The 17,173-nt window shown below is 38.4% G+C and overlaps 2 protein-coding genes across 2 annotated transcripts in view; one reads left to right on the top strand and one right to left on the bottom strand.

Annotated features, from left to right (window-relative positions):
• Positions 1–35: 35 nt before the first annotated feature.
• mrps35 (mitochondrial ribosomal protein S35) lies at positions 36–9,696 on the bottom strand. Its single transcript, XM_058408939.1, has 8 exons — positions 9,522–9,696; positions 7,992–8,038; positions 7,729–7,896; positions 6,090–6,150; positions 5,844–5,983; positions 4,899–5,008; positions 2,479–2,548; positions 36–553 (listed from the first exon to the last, which is right to left on the bottom strand). Exons 1-8 carry the CDS (start codon positions 9,655–9,657, stop codon positions 278–280), a joined length of 1,008 nt encoding a protein of 335 aa, XP_058264922.1. The 5' UTR covers positions 9,658–9,696; the 3' UTR covers positions 36–277.
• A 1,317-nt stretch (positions 9,697–11,013) lies between these two features.
• kcnq1.2 (potassium voltage-gated channel, KQT-like subfamily, member 1.2) overlaps positions 11,014–17,173 on the top strand; it is a 119,587-nt gene continuing 113,427 nt past the window's right edge. Inside the window, exons 1-2 of the mRNA XM_058407560.1 lie at positions 11,014–11,066; positions 15,741–16,308. Of these exons, the coding sequence (XP_058263543.1) occupies positions 15,860–16,308 (449 nt within the window). The 5' untranslated portion in view covers positions 11,014–11,066; positions 15,741–15,859. The remainder of the gene's footprint in view (positions 11,067–15,740; positions 16,309–17,173) is intronic.

Raw genomic sequence — 17,173 nt, 5'->3', positions numbered from 1 at the left:
ATTTATAGGAAAAAAAACATTGGTCAGACATATTTATCTTTTTCAAGCACTTGATTTTATTTGCTGTTAAAAGAGAAGATGCTATTTACATCACCAATAACAGACAGGAATGACACACAATGATGATATCTGATCAGATCCACCATAATCAGCAGAACTGCATTAAAGCTAATGGCTGAAAACTGGTCTTGGGTCAGCTCTTTTAGCTTTATGAAAATGAATACCATCTTCTTTCTGATATTTACAATTTTTTTCTTCTTTTTTTTTTTTTTTTTTTTTAGATATTTAGTAGTTTCTTCACCGCCTCTTTGTACTGCTGCATGTTGCTCTCTGTCTCTCCCTCGTTCTTGAGTTTGGTCACAGAGTTCTTGTACTCCTGCACCTCTGGCCGTCCCAGCAGCTCCTCCCGCACTCCTCCCTCGCCCTCGAGCTGCTCCTTAAGTGGACGCATACGCAACAAGGTTTCCAGAATATTCTTCTGAGAGGGGCTGTCCTCCCAAACGTACTCCTCCATGTCAGCTCGCGTCTTATCTTTCTCCCACGTCTCTGTTTTCTGAAATGGAGAAGCGGACAGGAATAGCGGGTTTTAACGGTAAAACCACCAGAGGCACATCACCTTCTCTAGCTTAATACTGCATTTCAGAGTAATAAAAAATCTAAAGTCAGGTGTGTGAAGATCTCATGCATCTCATCTCTTAAACCAGTCTAAAACATTCCTACTATCAGAAGGGAAAAAAGACAAACCGTCTCTCACTCTGACTTATACTTTGTGCTTTAGGCAACACTTCAGATAATTAGATTTTATTAATATGTTCCTAATGTGTTGACCCTCTGATTGAATTAAGCCCTGAATTAACGAGGCAGAGCAATTAGTCGAGGGCCAGATGATTCGATTACCCTTTCACAACAGAGAATAAAGGTTTAGTTAAATATGCTTCATGCATTCTCTTGCTGTTAAAAAGTCCAGGACAGCCAGATAGTGGTGTCTCCTAGAAATGTTAATGAATAAGTATTTAAAAATATATAGGAGCTGCATAAACAATAGTTGGGATTACATAACTCTTACTCTGTAGGTCAAATCTACATTTTATCCTATAACCAAAATGTAGAAGTAATTTCTGTCCTTTTAACAGGATATGAATTTTGAGAAACCTAAGCTTTAGTTTAAGCATTGTTCAAAACAATAGCAATGTTTTTAGACTGTAGCAGTATTTGTGAGTAAATCAGGTCTCAGAGATATAAATCACCCCTGTGGTCACTAACAAACACTACCATTGTTAGCTCCTTCCCCCCGCCTGCACCCACAAACTCAGCAGCAGTAGCTGTGTCGAGCCATTCGCTGGCACCACTGTGGCAGCCATTGTAGCCGCAAAGGCCAGTGGACATGGTTACACTTCCCAGCCAGGAAGGCTAACAATACTCGACCATGTCCTTTCTCCGGTAAAGCTGTGTCCTTGGAGCAAAGCTAAGGTGCATGTTACAAAACACATAGGCCATGTGGTCCTGTGGGAGCACAGCATGCTGGGAAATGCACCTGACCGATTTAACTGATTTGAAACGGGCCCTTCTGAGGTATTCAGCGAGGACTTAAGGAATGTAAAAGCAAGCAGAAGGGAATAAATAAGGGTTTTGTTTTAGTCTTGTTCTAAACTCTGTCTAGAACATTTGTACACAGGAAAAAAAGTAGGTAAGCTGTGTGCTGGTAAAGGGTGTGGTCTTTTGGGATTCACAAATGTGAAAAGGAACAGATGTCAGCCTGTGAGAAGTTCAACCGTATCGTATTCATTCAGTCACCCCCTGAAATCAGTGTCTCGTCTACTCGAACCTTACACTGTAGTCATTTACATCCTCCAATTGTACTGTGCAAATAGAGAATAACAAGTATTCAACATGTCACTTCTGATATGACTAAGATTAATAGTTTATTAATTCCTCTAATGATCTGAATATGTACGGTACATACTTAAGAAACAAATAAATCCCACTGTTTGTTGTAGCTATCAGGTACTTCTTCAAAAAAACAAAAAAAAAAAATGGGGTGCTAAATGGGGCATGCAGGAGTGGCAAAAGTCCCTCAAGATGTTTATTTGCAATCTTTTATATACCTAAACACAAACTAAAAGCACACCATAACTCATGCTCTCTCTCTCTCTCACTCTCACACTCACTCTCTCCTAATTCTCGTGGGCCCCCATGCTGAGTCCCCTATGGTGCATTGTGTACATCATGGAAACACAACGTTCAGCAGGCCTTCATTGAAATGAACGAGGATATAATGGAGACCCTGAAAAATTTATGTCTGGGAATAAAGACAGATTGTTCAAAGCCTTCAATGTATATTCGACTCGCCAGCTACAGCTTTGATGATCGGTTCAGTAAAACACTTCATATCCTATGGAATAGAAGCATTGGCATTGCACACCAAGACCAATTGAAAATACCTCAGCACTCGCATTTCATTTATTTAAAAGAACTTACCCAGGACTCATGGTACAGAACAGTGAGCAGGTACATGGCATAGTCATAGTTCTGCTGCCTCAGTGGACAACTGAGGAAACACAGACACATGAGAAAATATAAACAATAAGAAAAAATTCAAGACAAAGGACATGAAACATTTTTAGAATTAATACGCTTATGATGAATGAGTATATAAGTTTAAGTATTAAAAGTTAGAATCTCATGAAAAGAACTGTCTAAGAAAACTAGCATGTATTAACAATATTAAAGCCCTGAATTGCAACAAATCGGTATTGTGAACACTCTCAAATCTATTTTATATAGCAGATTTTCTTTTGTGTGGTAATGATTCTAAGTTCTAAGAAAAATAACATGCAGTGTTTTAGGAGCTGAGACAATGCAACTGAGAGGTTTGATGTCCTTCAGTGGAGTCCTTATTATAGCTCAGTGACTGTTACTAGTCTGATGAATCATGGAATGTTATGTCTACAGCCATTTCTGGGAGATTCCTCCAAAGTGATAATGACCCTGTTCTGGTTTAACGCCGGTCACAGGCACCGTTCTGGTTTAACGCCGGTCACAGGCACCGTTCTGGTTTAACGCCGGTCACAGGCACCGTTCTGGTTTAACGCCGGTCACAGGCACCGTTCTGGTTTAACGCCGGTCACAGGCACCGTTCTGGTTTAACGCCGGTCACAGGCACCGTTCTGGTTTAACGCCGGTCACAGGCACCGTTCTGGTTTAACGCCGGTCACAGGCACCGTTCTGGTTTAACGCCGGTCAGAGGCAGCACTTCGGTTTAACTCCGGTCACAGGCACCGTTCTGGTTTAACTCCGGTCACAGGCACCGTTCTGGTTTAACGCCGGTCACAGGCACCACTTCGGTTTAACTCCGGTCACAGGCACCGTTCTAGTTTAATTCCGGTCACAGGCACTGTTCTGGTTTAACGCCAGTCACAGGCACCACTTCGGTTTAACTCCGGTCACAGGCACCGTTCTAGTTTAATTCCGGTCACAGGCACTGTTCTGGTTTAACGCCAGTCACAGGCACCACTTCGGTTTAACTCTGGTCACAGGCACTGTTCTGGTTTAACTCCGGTCACAGGCACCGTTCTGGTTTAATTCCAGTCACAGGCACTGTTCTGGTTTAACGCCAGTCACAGGCACCACTTCGGTTTAACTCTGGTCACAGGCCCTGTTCTGGTTTAACTCCGGTCACAGGCACCGTTCTGGTTTAATTCCGGTCACAGGCACTGTTCTGGTTTAACGCCAGTCACAGGCACCACTTCGGTTTAACTCCGGTCACAGGCACCGTTCTGGTTTAATTCCGGTCACAGGCACTGTTCTGGTTTAACGCCAGTCACAGGCACCACTTCGGTTTAACTCCGGTCACAGGCACCGTTCTGGTTTAATTCCGGTCACAGGCACTGTTCTGGTTTAACGCCAGTCACAGGCACCACTTCGGTTTAACTCTGGTCACAGGCACTGCTGACAGGTTCTATTAGCTCTAAATGAGAATTTGGACAGACACCTCAACCATGCCTGTGCTTCATGGCATGTGTTTTAGCTAACATAAGAGATCACAAGCAGGTAAGTCTTTATTGGATTCCTGTCAACATATTGCTGGTAGTCTCACCAGATGAAGATGTGCTGCTTACGTGCTGAATACTGATACACAGATGACATTCTAGTGAGAATTTAATGCATGCATGCGTACGCAATACACAAGCCAAGTCCACTAAACGCCACCTTAGGAACACCTTGCTCCTGGGTTTTAGGCATTCCAAAAAGTCTAGTTAACACAATCTGTAGAGCTTATTGCTGTGTGTGACTCTGTCCTGTGTACCCATGCTGTGTTTTGGTCTTTTTGCTAGAATCCTCAGCATGTAAGTGTCTGAGTGCACCTTGTCATCTCATGGGGCAAGCCCAAAGAGTGCCTCTAGCCATAAATGAATGGAAAGCCAAAACCACTGCGCACTCAATATTTACACCTCAACAAACCTACTCTGAAAGCAGTTTGTTCTGTGTTGAATAGATGCATGACTGAAAAAGCAGAACACTGTGAAAGAGTTCTATCTAAAGGGTTATGAGTGTCTTGACTAGGCACCATGTTGGACATGAGAACACTGTGATATTATAAGTCAAGTGCTGCTCTTGTGTTTAGTCCTATTCTTCTCCGTTGCTCTTGCTTAATGGCTTTTGTGCCAAATTTCCTCCTTGGGGATTAATAAAATAGTCTCAAAGTACTTTATTCTATCAAAGCATTTGAAAATATTTCACAAATCAAATTAATATGCATGACATTATAAATAAAAGCAGGCACAATGCTCTTCTGCATCTGAGAAAACTCTAAGAACCTGCGCCATACAGAGACTCCTAATGACTTGTATTTATTTAGATATTTTTGTGTTAAAAGGTGAGAATGCGGTGTAAGCTACCTGTCAGTGGTGATGGTGAGTACATCCGTTTCTTCGTTGTATCGCTCTCCAATCAGTTTGATCATTTTCTTCCTGGCATGATCGTCTAGATTCAAACTGGACAGCTTTACCTGAGGCGATGAGTAAATATTAATAGATTAACAGATATTATTTTGTTTTTTATCTCATGTCAGATGTAAAAATATATAGAATAAATAGTACTATATACTGTAGAAATATTGAGTATAAAAACCAGGGAATAAAAAACTTGAGTAAAGTAAATTGTGTAAATATATATTTATCAAAAAAAAAATTATTTATCAAAATTACAATCTAAATTTATATCACTGAAAGGCTAAATGACGTTCATCAGAACAACTCAGAGTGTAAAGACTTCCCTGACTCATCAGTATCAGCCAATCACATCATAACTCATCTAAGATCAGAGTTTCCTTTTTTGATTGAGGAAAGAGAGAGATTACGACTGTGTGTAGTTGCACGTGTGCTAACATCACTGTGCTGCTGATGCACAGACGACTGCGTCATTTCACTTGTGACGTATTTCCTTTGATTCATGCTCTTCTCTTCCTAATCCGCTTGGATTAAGAAAGATTCCTGCATGAGGGTCTTAATCTAACATGTGCCAAGTACCGCGCAAGCATATGGCAGTAGAGGAACTGAGACCTGTTTTTATTTCCTCTTGGTGATGTGTATTAGAAATATGATGCAGTAAATAATGCGTTTCATTTGGTTCTAGTTTACGGCATGATTTATTAGTCAGGGATTAAGTTACTGAACTGGTGACTTGGCATGGAAGGATTTCCTATTAATCAGTACACTAAATGGTAATTAAGAGAAAGAAACTGTTGTCCAGGAAAGATAAAAAATCATCCTGGAATTTACATACAACCAAAGAATGTTGAAAAAAATAAACCTTTAAAAATGAAACTTTTAGAAAAGACTCACAGTGAGTGTGACAACTCGAGCGTCTGGGTTCCTGAGCGATAGTCCAGCAGACACGAAGTCCTTAGTCTGTATCTGGATGGGGAAATGTTCCTCACACTTCGCATCTGAGTCCAGAGCGGCAGGCCACTCAGTGCAGAACGCTGCAGCAAAGAAAACATGACCTCAGAGAGTTTGTAGGCAATAATGCAACTGTGAAGAAATATGTTAAATACTACCAACAAGAAGAAGGACTTAAAAAAGACGTACGTTTGAGGGCTTCACAGTGTTTCTTGATGGCAACTGGGGTTAAGTGTAGGAAGTTTGGAACCTGTAAGACAGTGACATAATGTTGATACATACATACATACACACACATATACTGTGTGTGTGTGTGTGTGTGTGTATATATATATATATATATATATATATATATATATATATATAGTATCTAGTTATACATATATATATAGTATCTAGTTATACATATATATATATTTAATTATTATATTAATTAATTAATATAACATAATATATATAACTATTTTGAGAAAGAAGTTTGTTGAGAAATGTCATATTTTTATGTAAACTCTTAGTAATATTGTTTTCTTAAATCTGACTGACCACATATTCCATTTTTAATGTAGTATAATGTGAATCTGTTCTCTGAGAAGCAAAAGGGGGAAAAAAACCCAAAAACCAAACACAATTTTCATGTTTCAATGAGGAATAAATAGGGATAAAACAAAGTAGTGGATGCAGTGATGCTGAGGATCACTACATACTTCCAAGGTTGTAAGTCACTCACTTTGCTTATACTATGGTTAATTAAAAAAATAAAAAACAAAATGAATGTTTTTTTAAAGACATTATGATATACCGTAGAGTGACAGTGGTAATGGAGAAGTGGCAGCTAAGTGGTTAAAGTGTTGGGATACTGATAGTAAAGTTGGGATTGGAATTCTGCCACCTCTGGGCCCCTGAGCAAGGCCCTCAACCCTAAACTGCTCAGTTGTATAAATGAGATAAATGTGAGCACACATTTACTAAGTTTGAGTGACTCTGGATCAGGGTGTTTACCAAATGTAAGTGCACAGTGTATAGTACAGAGAACAAAAAGTGCAAAACAAAATAACAAATCTGAAAGACAATTCAGACAAACTGGAAAAGGTTTGCAAATGGAATCTTTACCGCTGATTGGACGAGACATCCGTCACTCAAGATATACAAGAAGTAGGAAAAGGTGTATCTAACTTTATTTCTTGTACATGTGTGGAGTTCTGCGTTCACTTTAAACATTTTATTTTCGATAACGCAACTTTAAATCTAAGAAAATAAACATATCTATTCATAATTATAAATAACAAGAAGAAAATGGAATTTATTCAATTCTACTTTGAGGAAGGACATTCATATGTTGTGATTTTGGATATACTGATTGTATCACGGCATAAAGATTAGCTCTATTAGTGATCTCTGAAAACACACACAGAATGTTTCCAAGACAAAACTATTCCAGACTAAAAAATGCATAAGATGCTATAAGAGCAGAACTTTGTTCATACACACACCAATCAACTTTCTACTATCATAGCCAGCTGTACTTCCTGTAAATCTTCAAATGTTTCTTCCAATCAGTGGTAAGAATTCTAGTTGCAAACTATACCTACCTTTTCCAGTATGAATTGTCGTTGTGCTTTCAGATTTATTATTTTGTTTCCGGATTTGTTATTTTGTTTCAAATTTGTTACTTTGTTTCCAAACTTGTTATTTTTTTCTCTCGCACTTCACAGCCACTCTACTATAGCCTATATAGAAAGCATAAAATAAAAATACCACCATTTACAAAGCCAATACAATAAAATACAGCAAAATCTTCTTACAGCTACTCTAATCTAGCTCGTTTCACCTTTACGAGTTCCAGATTGCCCTTTTTCGCAGGAGGCACTCCTCTTTTCACCGGGTAGCCCATTCGCACTGGTAGTGGCACAGCATCAGGTTTAAAAGACTTAGCAGTGGGATAAACTGCAGTCCAGTCCTGATCTACCACCATCCGCTCTGTCCGTGGCTCTCCAGCCTGCATTTCACAGAGGAAAAAGCCCTGCATGTCATTCTGAAGTCCTAACTGGAGCTTTAACATTAAACTAAATAAAGAAATAAATCTGCACTTACCGCCCTTCTCGGTTTCCTCATGCCCCGACTGCTTCTCACTGACACCCCTGAAATAGAAAGAAAGACAGGTGTGAAATAGTTGAAGGGTTCATTAAAGGTGATCACAACTACTAAGTCAACTAACTTAAGCTGTTGTGATCACTTGTGGTTTAGATAAAAAAAAATAATGCATTCATTCATTTTATTTGCCTGTTAACTGCCGTCGGTGTGGGTGATCCCAACAAATGAACAAACAAAAAAGATCTTAATCATAAAACAGTTCTTTAAGTGGTTATAGGCTGTACATATGACTTGTGATTATACTGTATGTCTTGTATCTCAGCATCATAACTGTTGTATTAAATCTAGTTGTTAATGCACGCCTTCACAGAAAACAAGACACCAATCTCTGCAGTAAAAAAAGGTACATGTTGTTGCCTCCACATCACTACTTTAGAGCCTTGTAGTAATTTAATACGGCATTAGTATACCATAAACCAACCCTGGCCTTGTACCTCTGCTGATCCGACTCATTAGCTAACAAACAGTTATTACTGAGCTGAAGTAGCAGCAAATACACTAGCATGAGCAGGGGGTGCACCAGGACCAGGACAGTGTTAGCCAAAAACTTCTTTTTCCATTTGTCACGGTTTGTGAACTAGTTAAAAGTGCAGGTTTTAGTGTGGGAAGAATAACTGGATTATATGGACAGGACAACAACAGGACTGTTTGCTCTGATGTCACATTGGTTACGAATGTTTGTCCTAAATAGTGCCTGCACTCCTCATCCAGAGACAACGTAAATATGTCCTTTGAAAATGCATTCTTTTTCTAATTAAAAAAAGGCATTTGGGACACGGTTTCTGATCAATACATTGCACAGGTCTTTGTCCTGAAGTACTCAATGTATGTTCTTTTTCCAGGCTTTAATACTGAACCTCTTCAATTTACATTTGCAGACTTATATTTATCCCATTTTTTGTATCCAAAAGCCCAACATCAGCAGCTTGTGGACCTGGAAAATCGAATTCACAACCTTTCGATCACCAAGATACCACTTCCCTATTAGAGATCATTGTGGATTTGCTAAATAGTTTGAACCAAGGTTTGTTCAAGCAGGGAAAAAAGGGACAGGACAGGACAGGGGTTACCTGACGATGAAGGTGAGAGAACTTATGTCCACACATTACAACAGGTTCAGTCTCATTAATCGTTACGAGTCTCAGTCCATAACACTGTATGAAGGTTTATGAACCTGTGTTAGATGAGAAACTCGCACTAAACACTAAACTAGCTATCAGGCTGCACAACAAGTATTATCCTTTTTAATTCAGACTAAGCCAAAAGCTTGTAGAAGATACTGACTGACAATGTTTTTAATTCTCACATGTTTACTTCGGAGTTAAACTGTGTGCATATAAAAGTGTCTGTGTCCTCTTAATGAGAAAGAATTAAACCGTTTATTAAAACAGTGCAGTCACTGATACTGTCCTATATCCCAAATCCTACCTACAGATCAGACACAACACATAGTGAGAATCAAACCCTCACCGGCGCCATTAGTCGTCTGCAGTCCTATGGAGTATGCGGCTCTTTGGTTAAGTACAATAAGTGTGTAAAATCCGTTACTTTTGCATTTTAACCTAATTAAGGACGACAGCACGGGGCTAAGCGCGGACGCCGCCATGATGCTTGTGTCCGGGAATGTCACGCAACGTTAGAGGGCGCACACATGCACTGAGCTTCATATCATTTCCGCACTCAGTCTCTTGGTGTAAATGCGATCTAGAACTGCGCCATGCATGTGCGTAGCAAAGAAGCGTACAACGTACTACGGTGGCTCAGACGGCGTATACCCTCACCTGTTTTAAAAGGCGAAGTAAAAAAAAAGTTTTTCGCCCACTCCTGCCATGCTACAGGGCAAGCAGACTGAGACAGAACAAAGTTTGGTTGGCACATAAATACGCTCAAAATTTATCATACATGTATTAAATATATACATACTTAATGAATGGCACGCAGAGTTTTCAGTGTTCAGCCTGTATGTGTATGTCCTGTAGCCTATAAGTATAGTGTAGAATAGTATAGTGTAGTGTAATATGGTAAGGTATAGTATGGTATGGGTATGTCATGTATTACGGTATGGTTGTAGTGTAATGCAGTGTAATATGGTGTGGTATAGTACTGTATTGTGTACTGTGTGTTTTTTATATGGTGTAATACATATGGTATGGTATAATTACAGCATTTATGGTGGGCGTGGTCGAGCGCCGGTTAGTGCATGGAGGGCGTGGCCAGGAAAAACGAATGGCAGGGAACCACACCTGAGCGCCGTGAGAGAGCTGAGCAGCACAGATGTGTTAGCAGTAAAAAAAATAAATAAATAAAATAAAATAAAAGTAAAATAAAAGCACTGAAAAGAACGTTTTTGAGTTGTCCCAAGCCTATCTCCTCATTAGCCCTCCAGTGTCACAGTATAGTATAGTATAGTATTGTAATGTATAATATAGTACAGTATAGTATAGTATAGTATAGTATAGTATAGTATAGTATTGTAATGTATAATATAGTACAGTATAGTATAGTATAATATAGTATAGTATAGTATAGTATAGTATAGTATAGTATAATATAGTATAGTATAGTATGGTGTGATGTAAAGTAGTATAGCTTGTAGTATGGCATACCCTGGTATAGAACAGGTAGTATGGTATGACATGCTTTGGTGCTTTGGTATAGTATAGTATAGTATAGTATAGTATGGCCTGACATGATATAGTACAGTAGAGTATAGTTTTAGTAGCCTACCTGTTTTCAGTAAAACAGTATAGTTCTGTTTCTCCACTCTTCCATTATTGCTGCTTGTATTATCGGATTCTAATATCATACCCAAAAGAAGCACTTAATCTGCTTTAATCTACTCCAGAAGACAACACAGACCTCTCTCTCTCTCTCTCTCTCTCTCTCTCTCTCTCTCTCTCTCTCTCTCTCTCTCTCTCTCCCCCACGTGTTCCAGCAGCATCACTGTTCAGAGTCTCCAACGCTCTCTCACTTGCGTACGGTTTTCTCTCTCCGTGGCATTTGGTCTTTATACAGGTAATTATACCTTTGCTAAATTTTTGATTCGATCGAATAGAATAGGTTGATTATTATTTTATTAAATTACGAAATTCACATTGTTTTCAAACATCACATAAAGTATCAGAAGGAATTGCGCATGCTCTTTTTTTTTTGTTGGAACAAACGGGAGGATTTGTTATTATTCGTCTTCACGTTTTTACTGTCATTATTAATATTATTAAATGTTATCTTTGTTGCAATTTTTTTAATTGTACAAATATCAATAACTGAAAATGACGTCTTTGAAAAAAAAATTTGGTGGTTGGTGGTGAGGATAAAATGACACATTTATTGTGGAAACTATACAATGACATTAAATACAAAGAGATACTGTTTATCCCTCGAGGGCCTACATGGTGTTTGGTTGTGTTTTTACCCTTGAGCATGATGATTATGGAAATTAAACTGTGTATTACAACTAACATTTGGTGAAATTACCCTCTTTAGGAAACAGAAGCAGACATAAAGCAGCAGCGATCAAATTGTGTAATGTTCATAAGCTGATGACTGCACTACTGTACAAAACATTTAACAGCTTTGTGTTTTTTTTCCTGTTGTGTGAAATTCAGTTTCCAGATAGATAGATAGATAGATAGATAGATAGAATGACCAATGTATGTATGTAACATCTTCTTTAATGAATATGTGATAAGTATTTAAAAATCATATGTCATTGATCACCTAAAGCACATTTAGTGAAATGCTTTTTTTTGACTGTTACGAATCATAAAAATAGAATAAAATAAAATAAATATAGACTAAGAATATGATTACAATTTAGTATAGGAGTACATATACATTATGACCAACATGAAATGACTATGACTATGATATGCATAGACTGACTATTATGAGTAACGGGCAGATGTGTGCAGTTGTGTGGAGCGTTGTGCATGTAAACAATATATGCTGTGAAAAAACAAACAAACAAACAAAAAACCCTGCCTTTATACAGCCACCAAGCTCTTTCATATCCTCTGTCATACCCTCTGAACAGCATTGGGATCCTCTTAGTTGTAATATCCCACCCTTCCTTTCATTCTTGCCATATTGTAACGCTGCCAGATGTTGTACATAGACATCCTCAGATCAGGTCTGACATCGTAGAGAGTTCTAGCTTTTTGTACTTATTAAATTTAATATGCAAAAAATCAAAATTTTTTGGTTGGTTTTCTACCTTTTCTTTATGTTTCATTTTTAAGTCATTCAGAATTTTCTTGGCTTTCTAAGATTTTCTAGGACATGTTCTTGTTTTTCTAACAAGAACTATGTTGCACTGTATGTGTGGTGTGTTTCAATTACAGTTCTAGTTTTCGTCTTCATGCAGCTATTGATATGCATCAGTATGTTTTATGGGTCTTAAACAGGAAATAACAGCTGAGTATTAGTAGTGAATAATCATAGAGCTTAATACTCAATCCCTAGAAAATCTGAAAAGACAACTGTACAGAATCGAACCTGCTTTCATCTAGCTGTAATGGTGAAGACTGTCGTTTTCATTTCCTTTTAGGTTGTAATCCTTCAGTAGTTTTTTTTTTTATTATTATTATTTGAAGCAACTGGACAATGCTTGTGTGTCTGCTGTATTCTGTTGCTGCATTCCTGACACAATGTAAATATAATATAACATAAGGTTAATTTATTTTGTATTATAGGTTTGTCAGGTTAGGGAAATTTGTCTGTTCCACTTTCCAACACATTGCTGTTTTTTGGTGTGAAGCAGAAAAGCATTAATGATAATGTCAAGGTGTGTATGATAACCATCAAGGCAAGAATAATAGAGCTATAAACTGATTATTTAAAGTAGGTACACTTACCATCTGTACAACAGCATCACAGTTTAATGTGTTTGGTCACACCAGCGTTGAGTTGATGTTCATGCTGCAGAATGATCTGTGATTTTTTTTTTTACGTCTTAAAGCTTGGGGTCAAGAGGTAGGCTTGTTACCTAGACCTAGGTACCTAGGTAGACTTGTGCTAGTTTTTTATTAACCAAACATAAAGTTAAGTCAGTCGGCAGAGTGACTGTTTTACAAAGTTCTTCCTTTTATACATTTCTACTAAACGGTGATCTCATCAAGCTATGTTTCTTCCATTTAAGTTATCCTCCGTAACTTTGCGTATTACCACCAGGTTATTTTGTTTTTAAAATGTTCACATCTCCACCACAAACTGACTAAATCTACTAACACTTATTGATACTTCTTCATAGATTATGCATTGTATGAGTAAATCCATTTTGATTGGTTATTGATTGATTAAATGCACCTGCTTTGGGATTCTGCATCTCTGGTTCAGCTGGTTGTCCAGGTGAATTCGGAGGACCGAGAAACTCAATCCAGATGAGGACAGTAGGTGTGGTGAGGTCTGTCAGCACATCTGCTGTCCTGAATGACAGGGGCATGAGTGGACGCAAGGCTCCTGTTTCCAACCTTTTTTTAAACGTACAAAGACCGCTTTCCATAGGCCAAATGTCCAGCCACTGCTCATGGTGCAAAGATTGATGCTTGCCTTGAGGAAAAGACTGACCTATTAATTTAGGCTGCTTGACTCACATTTCCTTTTTGTTTCTAGACTGACTGGTCTGTTAAATAGATAAGGAATAGATATTAGATAAGTGCCTGGAAAAAAAAACTGAGGCCAGACAGTATATGATGCCATGACTAACAAGCTTTTGTTGTTGAAAATATTATCTCTGTTTACGACATAGATTGATATAGTATTACTGACTGTAACTGTTTCACATGTTCTTAATTCTGTTACACATGTAGAGCATTGACGGGATCTCTCTATGACTGACAAGTCACATGAACACCTCAGATATTTTACCTCCATGTAATGCCTGGTCCAGTAACCACTGTTAATCATGCTCATGAAATATGCAGGACAGAATGTCACTGTGTGCGATTCCATGCTCTTTATTTAAATGGCCTGCCATTTAGAATCATTTTCCGGCTTCATCATATTATATTAATAAGCCTTAATAAGAAATAGCAAAAAACCTTACGTTTGCACTTCTAAGGTTGTTACATTTACACCAAAAAAGCTTTTGACTGTGTACTTTATATTTTTTGCAAAGTTTATTTTTTCTTTTCTAGTTCTGACAAAAACCTTTTAACAAGTAATAAAGTATTCAGTGTTCCTTATGCTTGCCCGTTTCCTAATAATAAGGCAGTAAAATAATACATAACAAAAAAAAGCTGCTGAAAAACTGCTGTTTATAAGACCACAGATAATGATTTACCCTGCAGACTCATAAGAAAGTGATAGACCCCCTTAAATGACATGAAATTTGCTTGTAGTGAACCATTTCTGACGATAATGACAAGGGAAAAGGCAGTGTAGCCTTAAAAAAACTGGAGGCTCCAGCAAAGTCACCTCAGATAGTCTTTTATATTAATTAACTTTAATATTGTTTCAGTGTGTAAAAAAATTAAGGCAGATATTTTCACTAAATTCCTGGTTCTGGATTAATACAAACATGGACTTGCTAGCTAGTTCATTTGCTGACATCTTCAGATGAGAGTCTGATGTTTAAATTTAGCAAGATTCTCTTCATACATTTTAGCTCTCCTGGTTGTCCAGCAAGCCCGGGTTCGATTCCCAGGCAGGGTGGATTCCCAGCCACTGAAGATTTAATTCTCAGTGCCGGTCCCAAGCGCAGGTTAAATGGGAGAGTTGTGTCAGGAAGGGCATCTGGCGTAAAACCTTTGCCAAATCATAACATGCGGACCGCTGTGGCAGCCCCAAACATGGAGCTGCCGAAAGAAGAACAACAACTCTTCATACATTTTAGTTAGCTGTACATTCTGCTATCTATTAATCTTCTTTGAAATTTCCTCAAGTTAGTAGATGACATAGTGAAGAATATTCTAGATATAATGGTTTTATCAGTCATTTATCAATCTTTTAGTAATGTCTGTATAAATGTAGTCTATACCAACTCTAACTATAAAAACTCCTTTGGTAGTGTGTAAATTTGTAGATCTGCCAGTCATCTGTAAATGATCAGGAGCACTCACAGAACAGTCATTTAAATGTAATAATGACTACAAATCTTCATAAAAGATGTTTGACATCTAAAGGCTGAAAGAGCGCCTCCTAATTACATCTTACAATAATGTAGTTCAGCCACTGCGCCGGTTACCGTAGACCTGTTCTACAGCTTCTTAGCATTTTTGTTTTGTTAAATATTGCTTATTTTCTCACAGATTTTTAGGTCAGTTTTTGTATTACTCTAAACTAAAATATTTACAGGCAGGCATATTACTAATTTTGAGATCTCTCCAAGACACGAGTTGCTTATCTGCAGTAGGCCTATAAAGCTTGAACAGCTTTAAATTAATGAGCTACTTTATTCGGAAATTTTTGTCTGAGACAACATTTACAGTTTACACTTAGAGGATACTGAGGGTAGAATCTACTGTCGAATTTGTGTTAAAAAATCTTTAGTCATTTCACAAGTCTGTGCCTTTAGTATATACAGTATGTTTTAAATATCTGTTTATTAAATATCTGACTTTAATTGAAGTGGAGTAAACAGTGTAACTATAACGGTGTAATGGTCAACTATAAACCTCTCTTCTCTTAGTTCCATCACTAATTTAGACTTGAAGTAATTGATGTTCCTTTCCATTTATATTTTCCCAGGTGGGGAGAACTGGGTAATTTCCACTGTAGTCATCGATGAACTCCAGTGGTCACACCATCATCAACTCCATCTTTTCCTTTATTGCTTGAACCTGAAACCTTTCTTTCTCCCGAGAGCCATGGAAGAGCATCGGGAGCATCCCGTTCGTCTCCCGTGTCGCGCAAAACATTTTGATTGGTCTGGGAGCAGCGACACTGTTGTAACCAAAATCGGCACTCCAAACGGGGACACTCTGATATGCCTGAACTCCGAACGCAGCCTAGAAGAAGCTCCAGTAGCCATGCCGGAGGCACAAGTAGATAGCCCATGCTGCTCTCCTGTTTCAGAGCAACAGAAACCCATGGTGAATAATGAATCAGGCCTACTAGACGGAAATACAAAAGAGTTAACGACGCACAGAGAAGACAGGGAGCCGTTCTCCTGCTCCTCGCCCTCGCTTTCTAGCAGCCCCGCTCCCCCTTACTTCAAGCGCAAACCCTACCGTACCAAGACTAGCATGCAGGGTGATGTCTACAATTTCCTAGAGAGACCTGCAGGCCTGAAATGCTTCCTCTATCACTTCCTGGTGTGAGTAGATTTGCTTATCACTGCTCTTGTATTTTAGGTAGATTGTGAACAAGTATGATTTCATATAAATCCATTGAATTTGGGCCAGATGATTGTTCACAGTTTGCCATTTGATTGATAATATTGACTAAAACTGGTCACTGGAGTTGTTAGGGTTTTCCTGAAGAAATGAAACTGTAAATATCTACTTCATAATGTAGAGTATTTTGTCAAGGTATCTGTAAATATGAAACTGTGTCAGAGTGCATCATGGTAATTCATTTTCTGATTGGAAATTAAATCAGGACTTCTAAAAGTCACATGACTGCATTTTTGGAATTTCATGCAGGTCTATTTCTTTTGCAAATAATAATTTACCAGCACCAATTTTCTCATGTGGGGGGCATGGTGGCTTAGAGGTTAGCACATTTGCCTTGTACCTCCGTGGTTGGGGGTTTGTTTCTTGCCATGTGCATTAGGGGTTTCCTCCCACAATCCAAAGAGAAATACCAGGCTGACTGGCATTTCTAAATTGTCCTTATTGTGGGAATGTGTGTGTGTGTGATTGTGTGCAAATGTGTCCTGCAATGGATTGACACTCTGTCCAGGGTGTCCCTCACCTTGTGCCTGGAGTCCCATTTGGATAGGCTTCAGATGTCCTGCTACCCCACTTAGAATAAGCAGTAAAGAATATGGATTACAACTATAATTACAGAATTTGCATAGGTTTGTCTTTATGTTATTTCCACAGAGGTCTCAGAGACTCAGGACCAGCATTCTATTCTGTTGTATGTAATTTATTACTGTCTTCTTGTGTGTGAGGCTGTGTATATTTATGCACACTCCTGACAGTGTAAGCTGATCATGAGGAGAGCTGCTTCTGCAT

This window comes from Hemibagrus wyckioides, linkage group LG14 (genome assembly GCF_019097595.1).
Source record: "Hemibagrus wyckioides isolate EC202008001 linkage group LG14, SWU_Hwy_1.0, whole genome shotgun sequence".
Lineage (NCBI taxonomy): Eukaryota > Metazoa > Chordata > Actinopteri > Siluriformes > Bagridae > Hemibagrus > Hemibagrus wyckioides.
This window is presented reverse-complemented; position numbering and strand designations above follow the sequence as displayed.